Source organism: Haemaphysalis longicornis, unplaced genomic scaffold (genome assembly GCF_048455015.1).
Source record: "Haemaphysalis longicornis isolate Haplotype H1 unplaced genomic scaffold, Haemaphysalis longicornis Haplotype H1 scaffold_4, whole genome shotgun sequence".
Classification (NCBI taxonomy): domain Eukaryota; kingdom Metazoa; phylum Arthropoda; class Arachnida; order Ixodida; family Ixodidae; genus Haemaphysalis; species Haemaphysalis longicornis.
This window is the reverse complement of record NW_027526361.1, coordinates 56,292,048-56,308,934: the sequence shown is the minus strand read 5'-3', so window position 1 is coordinate 56,308,934 and position 16,887 is coordinate 56,292,048. Positions and strand designations below refer to the sequence as shown.

General features: G+C 43.8%; 1 protein-coding gene across 2 annotated transcripts in view; it reads right to left on the bottom strand.

Annotated features, from left to right (window-relative positions):
* Positions 1-635: 635 nt before the first annotated feature.
* Positions 636-16,887, bottom strand: part of LOC144178736 (alpha-1,3-mannosyl-glycoprotein 2-beta-N-acetylglucosaminyltransferase-like) — a 63,337-nt gene continuing 47,085 nt past the window's right edge. For both annotated transcript variants that reach the window (XM_077706817.1, XM_077706816.1), the window contains exons 6-12: positions 16,207-16,345; positions 12,702-12,836; positions 10,055-10,145; positions 7,421-7,525; positions 5,992-6,082; positions 3,963-4,133; positions 636-2,319 (exon numbers count right to left, since the gene is read on the bottom strand). In XM_077706817.1, coding sequence (XP_077562943.1) covers positions 2,206-2,319; positions 3,963-4,133; positions 5,992-6,082; positions 7,421-7,525; positions 10,055-10,145; positions 12,702-12,836; positions 16,207-16,345 — 846 coding nt within the window. In that variant the 3' untranslated portion in view covers positions 636-2,205. The remainder of the gene's footprint in view (positions 2,320-3,962; positions 4,134-5,991; positions 6,083-7,420; positions 7,526-10,054; positions 10,146-12,701; positions 12,837-16,206; positions 16,346-16,887) is intronic.

The window sequence follows — 16,887 nt, the reverse complement described above, 5'->3', positions numbered from 1 at the left end:
CCCCGTACACCTTACTAAATGCTATGTGCTTCACCCAATACCCTGCCACCTCTAACCTCTGCCCTGTTGCTGGCACCCTGTATCACGTGGTGTGGGAGTGCCAATGGACGCCAACTCTAACCCCAAATCCCAACCCTACCTATGAGCAGCTGACCAGCTCCGAGCTCTCGGGCTCGCACCAACTGGTGGAACGGGCCCAAACGGCCAGCACCAAGGCATTTTGGAATAAAGAGGAGGGAGGTAAAAACGTTTATTTTTTAGTGGTTGGGCACCAACTGGGTCAGCAAGGGTGGTACCCTTGGTCCAGGACTTCAAGGCCACTGCTGCTTTTCATGCCTGCTGAATCAGACTGAGCCAGTCTTTTGCCTCTCACTGGGCAAAGGCCCTAAGGACTTTCTCCTGCTCACCAGTATAATAAATGTTTCTCTCTCTCTCTATCTCCCCGGGATTTCGATGCTGGCTCTTTCGTTCATCTCAGCAGTCACTCTTGCAACTAAACTAAGCAGGGTTATGCAACTCCATGTATAGCTCCCATCTTGGCAATTCATTGCACTTTTGTTGAAATTCCACCCCCATAGCTGCACTAACATCAAACTGAATTGCATAATGGCCAGAGAAAGAAATGAGACAAGGTCTTGCGTAGTTATAAATATTTATTTACTAACAGTCTTGCTTCCGTATATATTACAGGCAACAATCCATCATGCAACTGCAGGACAATATTTTTTTTCAGTTACAAGAAATGCAGTACCCATCGTGAACAGTAACTTCAACAAAATGAAGTGAAAAAAAAAGAAAATGCAAGAGTCCTGCGATAAAGCTATAAAAGAAAAAAAAAAGGCTTTCACCGTACCTTTGCAGACTGCACAACATTCCACTATAACAAACAAATTGCCATTCAAAACACATGCCAAAAACTTTTTTTTAGAATGCTTTTAGTTACAAAACAACTTGAATAATTGTGTCAAATACTAATAAATTAAAAACAAGCTGCAACTGCATAAGACTTACTAAAACATCATTCACCGAGATGGGATCTTTAAACCAAGCCAAGGCCTTCCTTTTACGCTGTGTTATGTACATGAAATATACAATCATCGAAGGGCACCATGACAGATCAAGAGAACACTGCAGAGAAATCAGCCTCGCATTACTTCTGTTTGATTTCAAACGTACCACGGGAACCCTCATGGCTGAACATAGACATGCCGATAGAACTCTCCCCCCTTCAATGTTCCTGCAACGATACTTATAGCAGGAACCCAATCTGTAAACAGTCCCGCAAGAATATCAACTATAAAAATGTGGTCTGGGATGCCTCTGAAACGTTGGGTACAAAACAAGAGAAAACAAAGGCAGAAACGAAACAAGTTCAAGGAGACCAGCATCGCTGCAACAGCCACCACCACGCAAAGTGTACTTCATGCACAACCCCACCGTCACGCTGACACCGGTACAATTAAACACACACACAGCAGAGTGGAAATTATCGCAAAGCTGGCACCACGACGCAGCCGCCGCCTAAAAAACCTGGCAGGCCTCAATAGAAAGAGCACACAGCACCACTACTCAATCTTAGACAACAAACTGGGCTGGCAGGGTGTACACACACACACACACTTCTCTCAAGCCCGCATACCAATCACGTTCCTCTTTTTCTCCTTTTCTTTCATAGGTATACATATATATATATTTATACTTCAAGAAATCACAGTTAGGTGTACTTGCTTCAGTCCCGTACTGCCTCGAGGGAGAGAACGAGGGAATGGAACTCAGGAAAAGGAAAGCAAAGACATTGCACCGCAGCAGCCCAAATGAGTCGCGAGGCCTTCACACTGCAAGCCTTTAGTGGGTAGCCGCTGAGCCGAGGCAAAAACAGGCACGACGATGACAAAATCAAAGACTCCCTTTTGCAGCCGAGGCACGCGCATTAAGAAAAGCATCAACGGGAAATGACACAGGGCTGAGAGTCGCAGGATCGGCAGGGTGACTTGTCTCGGCAGTTGGAACTGGCGTGGAAGAGGAGGGAGGGGTGCGGCGGCGAGACGATGCGAAATAATGCTGCACACTATGTTGAGATGCCCATGGGAGGGGGAGGAGAAGGTGTGTGTTGGAAAAAAAAGGGGAGTGGTTGCTGTCACCATCCTGTACACTGCACACAAGCACGCACACACACACACACGCACGGTAGAGTTGAGCCCGCTGCTAAGACCACGACTTGTTGTAGCCCTTCCAGTCCGCTGGCGGCGCCACATACACTCGCCGACCCTTGTAGACGACGGAGACCACTCCGCGGTAACCAGTCCTCGGCACACCAGACTGCAGAGAGAGAGAGATGGGGGAGGGGGAGAAAAAGGAAGCCCAGGAGAAGCTTGAAACTACTCCACTTGAACTACTTTAGAGAGACCGTAATGATTTTTTAATATCAGCACAGTTGCCACCAGAAGGCCCTATGACTGAAAAATCCCAAGTCACCCACAAATGCTTTCTTAAAGATTAGCTGCACAACAGTGCGGAATTTCCCGTGATTTTTTAAACCCAGATTTCTTGCTTTTTTTCCACAAGGACGGTGGGTGGGAGTGAGCAATGCATTATGCAAAAGTTTCGAGCAGGACGAATAAAAGGACTGCATGCTTTCTTTTATTTATTTCATTTCTAAACACAGCTTCCACATCACATTTTTGTGTGTGGCCCAGCAGCACTACAGCCAAACCTTGTTACAACAAACACTGTTATGAGAAACACATGGTTATAAGAGACATTTGAAAACAGTTTGGTTGGTTTTCCCATTTTCACCATGTTAACATTGCACACAAGAGACAGTTACAAGAGACACTCTGTTACAACGGGCTACTTTTTTAGTGCCCTAGAGTAAATTCTTCACTATTTAGGGCCTTATATGGAACAACTAGTGAAAACTGCCTAGAATATGAAGCCTGGGCCTGCATCCAAGAGACCGCAGAAGTTCCAGAACCTTTTTAGGAGTTTGTGTCTGTAGACGTGAACCTTGTGTGCTCCGAGGAGCTTGCAGATCATGTGATACCCGAGCAAGTAAATGGTGCCCTACAGGATGAACCAGAGGAGGAGGATGACGAGGCTATTGCTGGGCTAAAAGTGTTAGCAGTTGAGGCTGACGAACATATAAGAGCCTTTTAATGGTACTGTGAGCAACACGAAGGCTTGAAAAGTTACATGCTTTACCTGCAGGAGTTAACAAGGGAGCTAATACAATCTGCAGTCACTTAGAAAGCTATGAATGGTTTTACTTAGGACATTTTGAGAAATTTTCTGTTTATATGTTTAAACACACACTGATGCTCCCTTATAATAAAGCAATGGAGACCTGCTCCACGGTGTTTTTAGAATTTTCGGTTACAAGAGACCTTGATGAAATGTAACAGCGCAATACAATAAACGACGAGGGACACAGAAGAAATTCACAAGACGGGAGCGGACTCACAACTGCACCTTTTTTAGATGCCACCTAACTCTGTGAGCGGTTATCAGGCCTTTACGCGGTTTTATAAGAGGTTTCAAATTTTGTTTGCCTTCACCACATCAGATTGAACGTGTCTGCTCTAAATTTGCGCTCCTTTCCAATAAAACACTAGTTGCGAGTCAGCGCCCCTCTTGTGAATTTCTTGTGTGTCCCTCATTGTTTACTGCGCTGTTACATTTCACCAGGAATATGTACCAACTCGCCCAACTTTCCATTTTGTTGCAAGAGACCTTGGTTACAAGAGGCGCGTTTTATGGGTCCCTAGAGTGTCTTTTGTAACAAGGTTTCACTGTATGTGGCAGCACTACTACTGCCCACTGCAAATATTCCTAGCGTCTGCACCCACAGCAAGCAACCTAGAATGTGCAGTCAGAATTCAGCACTGCAGTTACGGCAAATCAGGGAAAAGCACACAGACGAGCCAACAGGGAATAAAGCTCTAAAAAAAAAAAACGAGCAATACCTTGAAGTCATCCATGATAGCCAGCTTCTTTGCGATGGTCTTGAAGTGATCCTTAGAGCCGTATGTAATGCGGATCGCACCTTTGGTCTCCAAGTTGCCCTTCAGAAGTTGATTCAGCGTTATTGTTGGTGAGCCATACACCTCCTTCACAAAAGCTACGTCGTAGTTATCCTGGGGGAGCAAAGGAGATGCAAAAATTAGATAACTGGCACCAATCAATCTTACCCACCTTGCCAAATTTGTTTCATTCCCTCACGGAAATGAGTGGGCCACAACTCCTATTTTGTTGCAACTTCTTTCTATATTACCTTGCGATGAAGGTTCTTGGAATATGTTCAGTGGGGTGCCTAACACACACAAATTCTTTTATTGGGATAGTTATTTCTCTTGATTTCTTTTGACACAACCTCACAGTATCAAACAAGAGAAAGCCACTCGCAACTCACTAATATGCAAGCACTACACGAAAGGAAATGTGCAACAAGCGCACACGCACACACACAAAAAAAAAAAAGTCAGGACAGACTAGTATCACACATGGACTGCAATATTGACAAACGGTCAAATTTTCAAAATCCCTTCAAGTTCATCCTAGTGGGTGCTTACTTTATTACCACGTAACATGTCATATGATCGAAATACGGGTAAATGCCGCTCTATTAGATGGTCTCACGCGACAGGTTGGCCACGAACGCATTTAAAATACTCTATTTAGCGCATTCTCGCATAATTTGTGAACACCTAACTGAAACCTCAAGTTTCTAAAGAAGAATACGCCTATTCACCATTTTGCACTGCAACGTCCACTGCTCCACGAGCTAGTTGGCAGACTGTGTACAGACTGACACTGATACACTGGCGAGTTCTCGTTGGCATGGTGTTGCCATAAGCACCGACAGCTTGCAAGCACAGTGCCAAATCAGCCAAGTGTCGGCCTGGTGCGAACACACCTTTTACGACAAAGAGATGAGCCAGGCTAGCTCCAAAGGTGGCCCAGGGCATGTTGGCTGTGCCGGCGCCCATCTAGCGCTCAACACTGCCTTTTGAGCACCCATTTCCTAGCTACCAGCTTCGCCACGACGCCTCGCAATGCCTGTGTTTTCGTTTTACCGGACGATTATAGGAGCGTCTCAGCAGCTCGTAGTGAAGCAATAATGGTTGCACGAACTTCCCAACCCCCTTCCGCGCACGTTTTTAATGTTTGAAGAAACGGACGACCCGAAACACATCGAACGCAAGCCGTCTTCTCACAGCCAGCCGTGGGAGAATCCGCCGACTGTGCCAACTCGATTCCCGAGTGTAATGCCATTTCCGGCCGTCCTTAATGGCAGCCCTTTTTTTTTCCAGTTTCGGTTTGAAAAGAGCATTTTTGATCTTAATTAACGATGCAGCGACGCATATTTGCACCTTCAAATTTTGCAGGTAGCAACTTTTAAGGTAATACTACTGGAAAATAATGCATTTATGGAGCCAAAAATTTCGTTGCAGTTGGCCCTTTAAGCATGCTGCAGCACTGTCACTTAACAATGAATATGGCGAAGAAATAGAATGGAAGCCAGCCAGCGTCGCAGCAGAAATGCTCACACAACACCACAATGTGTCACACTTGTTACCAACTACACTACAAAGCACAACTAGCAGCACCTGTGGATTCGGCTGATACCAGCTACGGCTGTGTGGCGTTGCCTGACACCGAATGCCAGAAGCTGTTTCTGTTGTTACCAAACGTACTAGAGGGAAATTCTCAAATCATGGTTGACATTGGTTTAAACAGTCAATCCGAATTTGCTTCAATCCGGACCAGAAGTACCTCTACTACGGGGGAGTCGAAGTTACCTCCCTGAACGACATCACTTCAAATATCTAAACTGTAAGTTCAGCAAATTTTGTAAGCAAAAAACTATTTCAGGTGGGACTTCACCAGTGAAAAAAAAAAAAAAAAAAAGGGAAACAGAAATGCAGAAACGAAGTATCCGCCACGCTGTTACTACTATTGGGAAAGTACTCCATTACTAGCGCCCGCACTGACCTTTTTCAGGTAGTTGAGATCCTTGCTAGTAAAAGGCACAAACTTTTTGTTGAGTTGAATGAACTTGAGGTGCTTCTCAAAAAAGAGCCCACTGAAAGAAACGGAGGGGAAGTGTGAGCACCACAAAGTGGCAAAAAGTTCACAACGAACTTTGCAGACGACAAATTTTGTCTGGAAAAAATTTGGACAACGTGACAAGCTTGATTTCTGGTTACACTGCTGCTCATTCCATACTGAAGGTACACTTGAATGGTGAAGCTCAGACCATTCGAAAGCTAGTATGTCGTCTCAGAGTGACCCCAGCTGAGACATGTATGGAAAGAGTTCCTGTGCACTTTGCACTGCATTTATCATTTGGCCCCTTCATTAACCCTGCTATGATGTTCTTTTAGGTCCTATGTTTTGTGTTTGTTTCCTCTTGCCAGAATAGTTTTTTTTTCTCTCAACCAAATGGAACGTCCCATTTTTGTGGCAGAATTCAAGGTACTACTGAGATCAGTGGTGCATGACCGCAATAAAACAAAGAACATCATATTTTATTAACAAAATTTGACAGGATTGAACGTACTAGTATCTAAGTACAGCAAGGAATGTCCTGCCACACAACCTGGGACTAATCGCTGGGCCAAGCCTGCAACTGACTGTTTTGTTGCGAAATAATTTTGAAGACCTCAGTTATATGCTTCCCTTTTTGCGACCGTGAAACAACGCGCCAGCTGCTCCCATTGATCAGCTAGACCCCACCCCGTCCCCTTGAGAATCTGCAATATAGTTGGGCTTTGGGTGGCTGCATTTTAAGGTAAATTTTTAAGTAAACTGTGAAACTGGTCAGCCTTGCTGCTTGTTGTCCACTGATTTCAAATATGCCATTATTTTTTGAGTAAGTCAACTAGTTCCCAAGATAATTAAAGATAATTAGTTATTTTTGAAAAAACAATAGACAAAACTGTAATCTTTATATTTTCCAATACGTACTATGCAGGGTTGAGTGCAATACGAGATTTGATGCACTTCTTGGAACCAATTTTACAGCTAATTAAACTTTGGTGTTTCAAATGGGCATTCGAAACGGTTCCTTGCCACTGGTGCCACCAAGGTTTAATGAGCTATGAAATCAGTCCCGAGAGGTGCATCCAAAAACCGATTCTCTTGTTGCACTCACCAGGCTTCATAGTATTGGAAAATATAAAGATTACAGTTCTGTGACTAGCACTGTTTTGTCTAGTTTCACAGAGATTACTTAACAATACAAGGAAGCTGTTTTAAGAGCAGTGTTTCCCCTTAAGTGGTATGCCAGTACAGCAGGTTCCATTGAGGCAAACTGGTGGTCACAAAACCCTGCATTACACCCAGTCATGCATTGCAAGTGGTTATAGTATGAATGGTCTCCACTGTGTTGTTAGGCTGGAGACATGAAGACGCTGCTTACTTGCTGACGCCGATTTTGCCAAAAGTCTTGGTACGAGAGACTTCAGGTCTTATGCAGGCCCTATCCTTCCTCTGCTCGGGTTGTCGAATCCAATCATCCCAAAACCTGCCAAAAAAATTGCACAAGCATGTTCGCAGTTAGGTCAGGACAACAGCCAATGGCCATAGCTACTATGTATTACAGTGGTGCCAAATATTTATGGAGGCTTCTTTCACAAAGATTTCTAATGTACAGCAGTCATTCACGCTGTGGCTAGACTGTGCACCTCGTCTGAATGAACCTCCTCCAGCACATTAAGGGGGAACATGGGTCTTTGGGACAACAAAATTGCCCAAAAAAGCATTTTTTTAAGTACCACTTTTCTCTTGATTTTCACAGTTTTTCCTCCAAAAATTCCATATGTGGAACAGTGGCACGTACTTATAAAAGCCATAGAGGGCCGATTTTAACAAAGAAATAATTATTTTACCATAATTCCCCACTTTTCCCCTCGAGTGGTACTGCAGTGATACAAAATTCTCGAGAGGTACATCCCAGCATGTAGTGCAGCTAGGAACACAATTTCTTTTGCACTTATAAGGTGAATGAGTAAACCATGCGATTTGGGAAGCAGATTTTGCATTTTGTGTTTCAGTAGTTGTTTAATTAGCAATATTTTTAATTGGTTAGCAGTAGTAGTTCAAACCTAGAAGCTAGAATTGATGTAAACTTGTATGCGATTACAAAACAAAAAAACTGCTTCCCATGTGTCATTCTCCACAACTTCTGGTATTTATTCATGTCTTGCTGGTAATCTTTTTTGAATAGTTTTTTTCCTACTGTTCTCAAAAGCAATCAAGGAATTTTTTTAATTAACACAGAAACTAGTTACTCCACATCAAAACTAATTAGATATTTGGAATCAGCTAAAAAAACTGAACAAGCCTATGAAGTTTTATCAGAATTGGTTGGAAAGCAAGAAAAAAAAGGCCACTGAACGACTTTTCTGTTGCCTGAAGATTGGGCAGCGCAGATTTTTTTTAGAAGAATGACGCAGAGAAGTAGACAACACATGTGCCGTGTTGGGTCCTCTGCTCGAATCTCCTACTTTTTTTTTTTCTTTCGGAGTTCGTGTGTGAGACTTATAACTGCTCTTTACAAAAAATGTTGGTGCTCGTTTTCTTGCAAAGGGCACACACATGATGGTTGTTAACTGGGAACTCAAACGAAGTTTGACTAATGAATTGACTGCTTGGTTCACAAGTACTAGTGTATTTACTCATGTAATGAACCCACTTTTGTTCAGAAAAATCTGCATGACGGTGGGGGGAGGGTTCATTAATTAAGTGGGAAAAAGTTGCAACAGACTTTTAAAAGTTGAAGCGCTGTCAAAACCTTACCATTTCAGTGAAAACGCGTAGGTAATTATGTAACCAAATTTCTTTTTTATTCACAACAAGATAGTGGCCCCGTCCCTCTACTTGCCATCGAAGCTGTCCTCCTCAGAGAAGTTGCTTGCGGCATCACGTTTGTCATCGGCCCACAGCGCACTTCCAAAACTTCTTTTTCCACACCGGGAAACTTCCCTTCTTTGGGCCCACGAAACACACGGCGATCCCTGTTCATTGCCCAAACCTCGTTTTCACCAGTACCGTACACGCGCTGGTTCAACACTGAAGTGCCACCCAGCCGTGTGGTTTCCAAATACTTCAACACATGCTCCACCACCTTAAGTTTAAAACCGGCCGTGTAGCTCATGCATGGGCCCATCGTACACCTTGCACCAGCAGCACAAGAAAAGGTCGGAACACAGCTGAACAATAAAACCATGGAGCGTAATGGCGAAGTCGCGATACAGCACAGAGCAGGGCAGGAGTGCAGAGTTTGCTTGGTTCTTCGTTCACAGCCGCAGAGCTTTCATGGAGCTGTATGCAAGAAGGTTTGTTTTGTGTTCAGGTGATGCTCCGCAATCACGCAAGTTTTAAATTGCAAGCCACGGCATTCGCGCTCACATCTCTAGCTACTGTAGAGATTTTCTTGTTAGAATGCTTGTTCAGCATTTCTGCGCGTACTGTGGCGTGATATCAAGTACTGCGATTGTTGACGGCATCAACAGCCATGCCGAGATAAAAACATTGAACAGTACTTTTCCTATTACCACTGCGTTTTTTTTTATGCAAGGTAATAAGAAAGTAAATTCTCAAGAAGAAAAGTGTGTGTGTGTGTGTGTGTGCGGGGGGGGGGGGGGGGGGGAGAGGGTCATTTTTTGCAAGTGGGTTCATTACGCAAGTAAACATGGTATTTCATTAGCACTTATGGGCAGAGTGGGACCAATCAACATACGTTTCCCCTTACGTTTACCAGCTATAACAAGAAAGGGCAAAGCCCAAGTGAAAGACAAATTCAATCCTCTACAAAACGAAGCACATTGTTTGAACCTCAAACCACAGATTGTTTTGCCTTGTACCTGCCTAAAAGAATAACCACAGGAGCCTTTTTTTTTTGCACAGATGGTCATTAGGTTACTGGCATCCTGGAAAACGTTCAGCTGTTATCACAACAGTTATAGCAATCCCTCAAAGCAATTTAAATATGCTAGCCTCGCTGCTCCTATGAAGTGCAAGCGAGTATAAATCCTTATAGAAAGCAACATACGATTTCGGCCAGTTGTGGTGTATTTCGAGCCACAGGTCTTTCGTCAGCATCCAGCCGAGACCAGGGAAAAAGTCTGACCGGTGAAGCAATTCTGTCAAGTAAAACAAACAAAACAAACACGAAAAAGAAATTATGCAACATTGGAAGATCATTAACAGCGGTTATTACGTCATCAGCAATCGAAACCCCTACACAAAGAGCAGCATATCACCCCCATGGTGTAAGGAAATAAGAAGTGTAGTGACAGTCTCTGCCCAGAAAATGCAGGCCAGATCAACCTCAATAATGTCAAGTCAATAAGCAAGTAGCCCTGTAAGTTACGAACTGCAATGCAATAGAAGCAGTACTGTGGCTGAGCCATATTTCAACTAAAATAAACATTTATTACACAACCCCAAACATGACTGAATAGGGCATGGGCCCGCAGCGACACAAGTAATTTTTTACATGGGGTGTCCATATAAAATAGTTTGGGCAATGAGTTTTCAGGCCACAGTACTTCTACTGTACTTGTGATAATCTGGTGGAAAAATCATGTACAATACTACTTCACTGACATTTAAAAAAAAAAAAAAAAAACGCAAGGGAGAAACGTGCTATCCGGGAAGAAACGTACTATGGGGAATTTTTAGTGTCCACCACTAACAGCGTAGTAACCGGGAAATTGTATGAACCGGAAACATATCAACAAGGTTCTACTCCATCTGTAAAGTTCTGTCCATTAAGAAAAACAAGGAGGGGGAGGGGGGCAGGGAGGGAGCTGGGCAGAATACGAGACGTTTTTTCTTTGCAAGTTTCTGGTCGTCTGGAGTTAACGTAACTTCCCAAGACTATTTCTAAGACTTTGCTACTTTACGTAAAGTGTCTTTAGAGTCTATTTTAAAACATTTTTTTGTTTGTCACCCTTTAACTCTTTCGGGACCACCAGAAAAAGTGATGAAAAAGGGAGGTCTCAGTACAAATTTTTTATTACATAAAGCAAAGGCACCATCCTGCCTTAGCATATACCAAAATGCAGCTAATTATATGCTCTTTGACATAGAATACCAAGTTTTACTTCAACACTGACGATAGAACCATGAAAAAATCTTAAAGTAAGAACTTCGTAAAAAAACTACAGAAAAAGACAGAAAAAAGCGTAAATATAAAAATATTAAAAAAGAACAAAAGTATTTCAGGATATACAAAATCTAACACAATGCTTTGTTTCTTCATCGCGAAAGTTTGATGCGGCTAGCTGTAACTGGCTTTTTGATTTGTGTATGATCTCTTTGGCACTAGGGCCATGGCTACGTTGTTGCCCAGGTACACGCCGGGCTCGTCTCGGCGAAAACTTGATCCGTTTCTGCGCTGGTGGCAGGAGATCACCACCATAGGTAGTTAACACCCTAGCGAACGAATATAAACCAGCCAGAACATATTTCGAGCGCACATACCCACTCCAGAGCCAATTGAAACCGAAACCAACACCCACCTCTGAGCGCGATTTGATGTTCCAGGCTGATCGACACCTGAATCCTCACTCGAGCTGAAATCCAATCTCTAAAGCCGCATTCCGACTCTTCACTGCCACTCTCATCGTTAAAATCCACAGTAGAAGGCGAAGATATGAGAGACGAGACGAGGCGGATTTCTTATCGCGCTCGCGCGAGTATGACGCCATGTTTGTTTACATTCAAAACCACTGCCCGTCAGAATAAATTATCTGATGCGTTGCCGCCCGGTGATAAAAAAAAGAAACTTCACAAAAGAGAAAACTCCAGTTTTCAAACTATCTTCTAGATGTCGCTAGGTGTTCCATCGAGCGAAAATTTGTATTCTGCAGGCTCGCGAAACCATCGATCATATGTGATCGATGGCCTATGGAGCGGTCCCGAAAGAGTTAACAAAAAGAAAAGAGTTCTGAAACAATGAAAAAAAAAAAGAAGAAAAGCTGCCACTCAGAAAATTCAGTGTTTCCTTTTTTTACTAGCAATGAAAGGTGAATGCTGAAATGTAAAAACATGAATGAATGCTCCTATTTAAACGGACCAGGAAAGCAACACATAATGAAAGGCCGAGTCCTTCGTAACCCGCCAGGTGGTTTTCATTCGAGGAGAATCGACGTCAATGCCGAGAAATTTCAGACACTGCAGGGCTAGATGCAACTCTACCCGTTCCCTTTCTTTTACAACAAAGATCAAGCACTTAGCATGCCAAATCCCGGCAAAAAGGCCTTGCCGGACCTGAACAGAGAATATCGCCAATCAACACTAGTAAAACATACTACAAAATGCTCCGCCCAGGTCACCATTGACCATGGCTCCTACTCCGGCAACGCACCATGGCGCTTTTTCAGGGCATGACTGGGACACATTTCGACCCAAGCCCAGATGGAATTAATAAGCACAGTAAGTAAACGAAAAATTACGCTCCTGATTTCAAATTCCGAATTCGTTTTTCTCTTTTTTCTCCTTCACCCCATGTTCCTCCCCTCCTCGTCATTCCTTCTTCAAGCTGCCCAAACAATAACTAGCTCAATATTACACACCTTGAAAAAATGCAACAAAAAAAGCTTTTATGGCACCAAAACTTGGGTCAAACTAGTGTTGTTCCATCATAAATTCCACATGGAAAAAAAAAAGTGAAGAAAGAAAATGAAACCAACCTGGGTCATCCCCTACAAGCCCTGTTTTGCCGTTATCATTCCAGGCCGAGATGCAAAAGAGTGTTGGGTCACTTTTCAGGACTGGATACAGGGCAAGGAAGTATTCGAAGAAGTCTATGGAGAGCTCCAGGTCATCTGTGGAAGGGAGGAAGAACAAGCTGTTATCACAAGCGAGCACAGATCAAAAGAAAAAAAGAAAAAAAGAAACTCCAAAGAATCAGAAAGGCAAGCTGGAATCAGAGAGTTACTTTTCTGATGCTTTCTATACCCAATGCTGTTAAAGAGGCCATGAAGAGAAAATGCAGGTTTGATTCATTCAGAAAATTCCTTAGAACAACGCCCATGCCACTTTTAAGGCACACTTAATTCAAATAAGATATATAATGAGGAAAACAGGGGGTAGGCATGCGACCCACCAGCTAGTTTCCCGTACTGAACTTATGACGTAGTATAGACCACTTGTTGCGTTTGGTAGAAACCAACAAAATCAAAATCAAATTCAACACTGATTATAAACTTGCAGAACGAGCTATTTGCACTTGAATTTCGTGCATATTCTTTACACAGTAATAACAATAGTGCGCTAAACATAATTTCTGAACGATCATGTGAACATGTACACTGCTGCACCACTGCTCAACTACCGTCACCCAATGCTCTGAAACCCCACCCTTTTCCACGTATGGACTGCATTCACTGGCGAGGCACGCATGCAGGCAACCATGTGAGTGCGCCATCACTGGTTACGTCGGGCCAGTACTTGCCCGTGCTAAGTGCATGATATGGGTTGGTCATTCCAAGCTCCAGCCCGCCGAACAGAAAGTAAGGCCTCGACTCCAATGTGAGTGCGATTAATAACAACTCTGTTGACACCACCATTCAGAATAGGGTTGAAACGGAGCAGGCGACGCACGCCGGTGTTCTATTTTTCTTCGGCGTGCGGTCGCAGTGGCACAAGCCGCGCCACGTCCGTGGCACTTCGGCCATGTCCGTGGCCATTTCAGTGTTGCCAAACGAAGAAATTGACAGCTAAACTTTTCAATGAATACCAGATGATGACTCTGATACAACCGACACCGGTGAACTAGCGCAAGTGGCAATGCCCCTTATGTGACCTTAAATGTCGAGTCATACGGTGAGCCGCAACAATACACGGTTTGTAGCAGTTCAGAAGTGAACTGAGCAATCGCCAAGCTCGCTGTGCCCTCTAGGCAGGCCGAAGGTAACAAGGCACGTTTTGACATTTTATACCAGTTTTACAGTTCCCGTCATATTGCAGCAGTCAAAGGTTGTGTGTAGCTGGCACACTAGCCTTCCATTTTAGGTACCTTCTTCTAGTACAGTTGAACACCGTTAATACGTCCTCTGGACTTGCGACGACCCGCTTCCTATGATAGATTACCGCGGTCCCAGCAAACACCCCATAGCAGCAATGCATTAAAAATGATGCTCAGACGCACACAGTCCACTTTAAACGACAGACCCTGGTCCTGTGTGCTCTTCTCTGCATCCCATGTCACCTGCAATGGTCTCATACAAGATGCATTTCCAACTTGTCCAACTTGCAATACTTTTGCTAAGTTTCTTCTTTTCACGACGCTCCCTCTGTTTTCTGTGTGTCTTTCAAAGCAGCGTTGTCGTTTCGCTCATTTCTTTGCTTTCTTTTTTCCATTGCCGTCTTGTCCTATCGCTCGTTTTGCTTGGCCTCGACAGTTTAACACTCGCCTTTTCCCCTATCAATTTGCTTGATTACGTCGACCTTCTCCCTTGAGTGCGCAAGGCTGGTGGGCTATAAATAGCGCCGGACGGCACGGGGGTCACGTAGTGCGCGGTGCTTGGCTGGCAGCTGCGCTGGCTAGCTCGGATGCCGTGGAGGCGGACGGGGGCACAAAATAGGTGTTTGTTTTTATTCTTGGGATTTTTAGCTAAAGGTTTACAAATCACGCAAGAATGCACTAACTTAGCAGTTTAAATAAGTTCTTAGCCCACCTGTTGCACGAGACCGTCTACTAGGCCGGCATTTACCCACGCCCCAGTCATACAAACCCACGCCCCGTCATACAACACTTTCGCGCAGTGCCTTGAAAGTTGTTTTATCGGGGTTCCATTGTATATAATTGCAGACATCACGAAATGTGATGCAGTGAGAGGATTTAAATTTTGGCTTATTTGCTCACTTTTTTTGTTAGGAAAGCGTCATTTGCTGCCAAAAAAGCACTGAGGGTATTAAAAAACACACCAAATCTTTCAAATAAAAGAAATTTGTATCTTCTCTTTATGGCCCCTCGAACTATCTCACCCAATGCTGTTAACTAAGGCATGGCTACTCCAGACTCCATTTAAAAAAAAAAAAATGAAATTTTTGCCTCCCACGAATATGCTTCGCAACTGGTGGGCCAACTAAGAAGGCCACGGAGTTTCCAACGTACGCGAATAAAGTGATTGATTGATTCTGGGGTTTAGCGCGCCGACACCACACAGGAGATGAAGTGTGCCATAGTGGAGGGCTCCGGATTAATATTGACTACCTGAAGATCTTCAAGGCGAGCCAAAATCTCGAACACAGGCATTTTCGCTTTTCGCCTACATTAGAAAAGCAGCCACTGCAGCCAAACATCGAACCTGAGTCCTTGGGCTCAGCAGCGCAACGCCTTAGACACTGAGCCACCGTGGCAGGTTGTATTGTTCTATTAGAAATTTGGGAGTCAAATTCGGTGTTCACAAATAACATGACGACACAAGTTGCGAGAACAAATATGAAAGTTTAAACATAACTAATTAGCTGCATGGACCATCTAAGCAAGAAGGGGCCAGTTCGGATTATTTGTCATCTTACATGGTCCCAAGAAAGCCGTACGAACAGGGTTCCACTGTACACCGTTCCCCGGCCTTCGATTAGCGCAAACGTCAGAGGAAACCAAGAATGGGGTCGGATTGCAACTTTGATCCTTCTTGCAGAAAAGCATGCATTTACACAGCTTTGGAGAGTGAAGAGGAAGTACAACGTAACACTGTGCCCAATCTTCCTTTTGTTTGTGCCGGGAGCAACCATTGGCCGTGTATTATTTTATTCGTAATTTTTTTGAAGAAAAGAACAGTCAACCAATTACAGCAAGAAAAAGCACTGAGGGCTGAAAGTTCTTTACTGGCCACGCTGAATAGCCGATAAAGAACAGGCGCAAAATTGTACGGACCCACAATATGAGGCACAAGTTTGGCCCAGTAAAAAAGTCCACCGAAAGTTCATGCGTGGATTCCTCATTATCATCATCAACAGCCAATTCACGTCCACTGCAGGATGAAGGACTCTCCCATTGACCTCCACCTGCTCATGCCCAGCGCTGTTCGAATCCATTCTGTGCCCTTAAATTTCCCTATTTCGTCCCCTCCATCGGGTTATTACGATTAAATATACTCCACGCTAGAATGTCCATCCTGCTTCACTTCTTTTTTCTCTTCTAGAAAGACCTAAAATGACCACAGCGATCATAAGTGAGAATCATACCTTCGACGATGATTACGGTGTCATAGTTCAATTCGAAGAAGACCTTGTTGAGCGCCCAGCCGTAGTGGCGTGCAATCTTGTAGTAGCCCTTGAACTTTTTTTCCTTGCCCACTAATGGAATGTCACTTTGGTCGGGTTGCTGAAAACAAAACAGAGGAGAAAGCATCAGCCGCACAGAGCAGCTATTATGAGCCACAAAAAATAAACAGCTTACAAGGAGCTGACGTTTTTCGCATAACACGAAATCATTCTCCCTCTCCCAGTATCACTGTGCTATACACGCACGTCCTGAAAAATTCCTAGACATAACTAGTCCTGAAATGTGCAAATTTATGCTGTTTGTAAGTGCTCTTAAAATATAAGTAAGAAATGAATAAATAAAATCGGCCCTGCATTCTGCACTACTTTTCTCACATCCAAAACATTAAATTGCTTTCCTTGCTGCCACATTTAACACAAGGCGCCAGTTTGGCAACAAGGTCTAACTCCAGTATAACAAATTCCGGAGGCACACATAAAAATTCTTTTTGTAGAGATTTTGTAGTTTGAACTTTGCCGAGCAGCTAACTGGTATGGGGGGAAAATTTTAAAGCTTTCCTTTCTAGTAAAGTCCTTAGGTGGGCTATTTCCTTAAGGGTTTTCCCCATGCTGGGCAGTGGTGGAAATGCCTCCCACCCCTCC